The sequence below is a fragment of the Salmo trutta genome, chromosome 16, assembly GCF_901001165.1.
Source record: "Salmo trutta chromosome 16, fSalTru1.1, whole genome shotgun sequence".
Taxonomy (NCBI): domain Eukaryota; kingdom Metazoa; phylum Chordata; class Actinopteri; order Salmoniformes; family Salmonidae; genus Salmo; species Salmo trutta.
This window is the reverse complement of record NC_042972.1, coordinates 54,208,037-54,212,612: the sequence shown is the minus strand read 5'-3', so window position 1 is coordinate 54,212,612 and position 4,576 is coordinate 54,208,037. Positions and strand designations below refer to the sequence as shown.

Genomic DNA, 4,576 nt, shown 5'->3' with positions numbered 1-4,576 from the left:
GTATGTGATACCTAAACCCTGAATCCCAAATCAAGCCCTAACCACTTTTGTAGATCAGAAAGGATTGGATAGGCATGGGTAGCACCATCTTGATTGGGGATTGAGCTTCTCTGCAGTGGCTATCGAAATCAAAAAAAATGTGTCACATGTTTCAAAGACAACAGGTGTAGATTAACGGTGAAACTTTTACTCACATGTCCTTTTCCAACAATAGAGTTAAACATAAGATATAAAAGTTAAGTTTGTTACAATGTACTTCTAGGTTAAGGTTGGTCAATGTGTTCAAACAAACTTTCATTTGATCCGCTGTCAGATAATGCACTCTAACACTATTCAATCTAAAGCTCAGCTATGCCTTGTGTAGAAGGAACCTGACAATTTAGACGAGGTACTCAAAGACTACTTTATTTAAAAAATTACATTTATTACATAATGATACAACACTGTACAGTAATGTGTGTGTGGGAGCAGCGGTGTCCCAGAATAAACTGTGTGGGAGAGGAGGGGGAGGAATGCTGGTTAAATTAGAGGGCCTACTGTAGTAGCCTCAGTCCTGAGAGGAGATAAAGACCCTGTCTACTAGTAACAACCCCAAGCACCTATTGCCCAAGACACTTGCCTAGGGGATGGGACAATGGTTTGTTTCTGGTCCGGGCCATAGGCCTACTGCTTGTTCATTAGCCTCGTTCTCAGCTAGGCACTGCTCAAGTTCTGATAAAAACTTCTAAAAAGGTAAAGACTTGGATTAAGTCTACCCCTAGATTACAAGCACTTGCAATATAAACTATCTAAAGTGCTTTTTATTCCAGGAGTAGGCTTGATCTGTCTATAACAAAACATATGTTACACTTATAAACAACTGGACATCAAGAACAGATCTTTACTATAGTGAATATTACAGTATGTGCAGTGCTGAGCTCAGGACCAACAATCGGGAACAAGCAGCTCAGATACAGGGTAATACTGTATGGCTCAGCTGGGGAATCTGTTGGTCAAATTCTGTAGTGCGGGTCATAGAGAGGACACACACACTATATGCATCAGAGGTGGGGGATAGATAGTGGTCATATACAGAATTAGAAAACAATCCTTATCAAGGCAACATTTATCTTGCAAAATAGCAGTCTGCATTGAATCCTCACTGATAAGTATGTTTTTATTGTAAGATAAGTTAGTTGACTGAAATTCAGGTGGCAGTACACAGTTCTGCAACGATGACAAAGGAGAGAGGCAAATGGTCCTTTAACATCAGTTGTATCAGGGAGGCTTTTGGTGACTAACCGTACAGAAACCTTGAATCGAGCAGGCAGGGCTATTGCTAAACCTACCTGACCCTAACTAACAAATGGTGAATATGTGTACTTATATTCATATTTGTAAACTCAAGGAATGGACAACTGTTTAGACAATGCCCATACGGTTAGCCATTTAAATAGAATTACAAATAAAAACATCTTACGTATTTCAGCCAGCTGACTGAGGAAATAAGATTTGTGGGTTTTAGAAGAAGCTGTGATACTTTATTTTAAAAAAATTGAGGAAAAAAAACTTTTTTTTTTTTAAATGTGTAAATTAGCCCTGTGCGAATCGTCTGGGGCAAGACCACCAAGTTTTGGAATGCTGCTTATTGTTATAAGCCTGAATGCATCTCCGTTTCAAGGCGCATAGTGGAAGACTTCATTATCATCATGCTACCAAGTTCATTACTAAAAGTAAAGACTAAATCATTCAGAAAGACTAGCTACTAAATAGTTCAATTTGGTGTTTAAAGATTCCCTATGATCCCATTCAGTGACAAGTACAAAAAGTAAATGGACACACTAAATCGACTATACAAATCTACTGCATGAGAGAGAAACTATGGCATGGCGAGAAGTGTTAACTAGGAGATAAAACATTCTCTAAGAAAGTCGCAGAATCTCTAGCTCTTTGAGAGAAAGAGAAAAATAACAAGCCGTCTTAATGGCAGCAATTTTAGCTTTTAAAAAATGGCCCATAATCAGTAATTCATTCATTCAAACAGATTCAGTCGCTCATTAACAACCACCCACAACCACCGGTGGTCTCCCTCATCTTACTGCCCTGAGAAGTAAGTGCCCTCACGGCTGTGGGTCTGGAGATGACGTTTGATTTTGTCGGAGCGGCTGAAGCACTTTCCACACACTGGGCAGCTGTATGGTTTCTCTCCAGTGTGGATCCGCATGTGGACCTTCAAATGGGCCATCTGGGTGAATCCCTTCCCACAGATCTGGCAGCGGAATGGCTTCTCTCCAGTGTGACTCCTGGCGTGCTCCTGGAGCCTGCCGGAGGAGCTGCAACACTTCCCACACACCCCGCAGCGGTACGGCTTCTCCCGAGTGTGCACCTGGACATGGACATGCAGGTGTCCAACGTGGCTGAATGCCTCCCCACACACCTTGCAGCAGAACGATGACACGTGCACCTGGAGGGGGGATTTTCCACACTCTGCGGCCGCGTTACTGCCCTGGTCACCTAAGTGGGAGCCCTGACCTCTGCTCCCACCAGCTCGTCCTTTAGACCCAGACACCAACATCTGTCCTCCGTTCTCCACTCCAATGATGTCAATGTTGTTCTCGTTGGAGCAGTTGGGGTTGACTGTGGCGAGGGGCTGCGGGACGCTGTTGGACGAAGATGATGATGATGAGCCTCTGTGGGACACTTCTGACTTGACATGTCTGGATGAGCTTCTGGGACCAGGGTCCCGCTCTCTGTTCTCCACCGACGGGTTCTGGGGCAGGTTAGAGGAGTGGGGAGGGTCCTGGGGGTATTCGTTGGTGACGCGGGGAGGAGTGAACATGGACTCTGGGGTGCTGCAGGAGCCGTGGCCCCGGAGTTGCTCGTCCCCCTGGCTGGACCTGAGCTCCCGTTTCTCCTTGATCAGGATGGGGACTCGCTCCTCATGGCCCATGCTGGGGCTCCACTCCCGGCGAGGATGCTCGCCATCCTCCTCCTCCAATTGTGCCATAGACTGACGGTCTGGATGGAAGAGAGGGAGGGACTTGGCAGTCATATGGTTTACGATCGAGGAAAAACACTATCAACTACATTTACGTATCAAAGGAACTAGATTTCAGAAATGATAAACAAAACAGCTGAGTCAAATGAGTCTGAATCTCTGCAGCTAGCTAGATAACTTGTTGGCTAGCTAGTTAGCTGGCTAACGAACAAAGGTGGCTAGTTAGCTAGTTACGTGAAGGAGCTACGTTAGCGTAGCTACCATTATTAGTTTTCTGAAAAACATTAATTAGCTAACGTTAGTTAGTTCTCGCAACATTAATACAAGGTTGTCAAAAAAAAGTAGTATTGCCTTTTAGTTGCTTGGCAATGCATGTAACGTTACAACAGTGTAGCAACCAATTTGGTTTAGCGTGCGGCTTCGGCGCTAACTTTAACGTTAGCATAATAGCCTACGCTAGCTACTAACCTGGCCATATTTCAATCCCAGCGTCTCGGAGTCTGCGTCTCAGATGGTCGTTCTCCCTCTCCCTGAGCGCAATCTCCTCTTGGTATTCCAAAATCGTGTCTTCGACAGATTTGTAGATCTCCTGGGCAGCGAGCATAAGCCGCTCGGTCAAAAATACGTTTAAAAACTGCAATTTTGTCATTTTCGGGTCGTGGTTAGCTACAAGGACTCAGCTATCATCCAAAATGGACCAAAAAGATGCTCTCGTTGATCACGTGACACGGAATGCCCGCGGTTACCGTAATAATAGGAAAACACGAGGCCCTTAATCTAATGGGGCCAAAATACATATGTTCAGCTCATAGCCTATTTGGGTATTATTGTTATCAATGGAATACATTCAAGATTTAGCAAAAAGAAATACCAGTGTATAAGTACACAATACAGTCAACTCCTTATGCAGCGAGTTTATTTTTATTTTTACAAGAGCTAGAAAAATGTTTACCATCTTACCTCCAGGCTGTATCACAACCGGCCGTGATTGGGAGTCCCATAGGGCGGCGCACAATTTGCCCAGCGTCGTCAGGTTTGGCCGGTGAAGGCCGTCATTGTAAATAAGAATTTGTTCTTAACTGACTTGCCTAGTTAAATAAAGATGAAATAAAAAAATATTAACTCAATGTTGTATATGGCCCTTATAATTACTAAAATTCCATTGCGTGCGTTACAGTCGTCATTCTACATCCCTTTTTGCAACAAGGCTTCGACACTGCCCAAACGCTCTGTCTAAACACAAATACGCCTCGCTTGCGATACGGTGTAGGAAACATTTGGAATTGAACTTTCACAAGAGGAAGACAACATTTTTTTTAAGGCCAGGTACCACACCCTAATAGGGTCATTTCCCCCCATAATCATATCACAATCCACTTTTACCATTTTAATGTAGACACAAGTAATACGTTTTTGTAATATAATTTTCCTGAAATGTCTTATTAAAATATGCAAATATGGCGATCTCATTAAGTATATTTGCATATCACGCGAATAAAACATTTCTGGACACTTTAAGTCAGTCTAAATATGTTGGTTTAATGTTGTTAAGACACTTCAGAACCGGATTTATCCAGAGCAAATGTTATCGACAAGACA

General features: G+C 43.2%; 1 protein-coding gene across 1 annotated transcript; it reads right to left on the bottom strand.

The window, feature by feature from the left end:
- Positions 1-389: 389 nt before the first annotated feature.
- On the bottom strand, positions 390-3,704 carry LOC115151046 (zinc finger protein 90). Its single transcript, XM_029694979.1, has 2 exons — positions 3,446-3,704; positions 390-2,997 (listed from the first exon to the last, which is right to left on the bottom strand). The coding sequence occupies exons 1-2, from the start codon at positions 3,624-3,626 to the stop codon at positions 2,075-2,077; spliced, it is 1,104 nt and encodes a 367-aa protein (XP_029550839.1). The 5' UTR covers positions 3,627-3,704; the 3' UTR covers positions 390-2,074.
- Between the last annotated feature and the right edge of the window lie 872 nt (positions 3,705-4,576).

Coding starts and splice junctions, on each gene's coding strand:
- LOC115151046 (XM_029694979.1), bottom strand. CDS start 3,626: ATGACAAAATTGCAGTTTTTAAACGTATTTTTGACCGAGCGGCTTATG. Junction 2,998..3,445: donor TGGGATTGAAATATGGCCAG/GTTAGTAGCTAG, acceptor TCTTCCATCCAG/ACCGTCAGTCTATGGCACAA.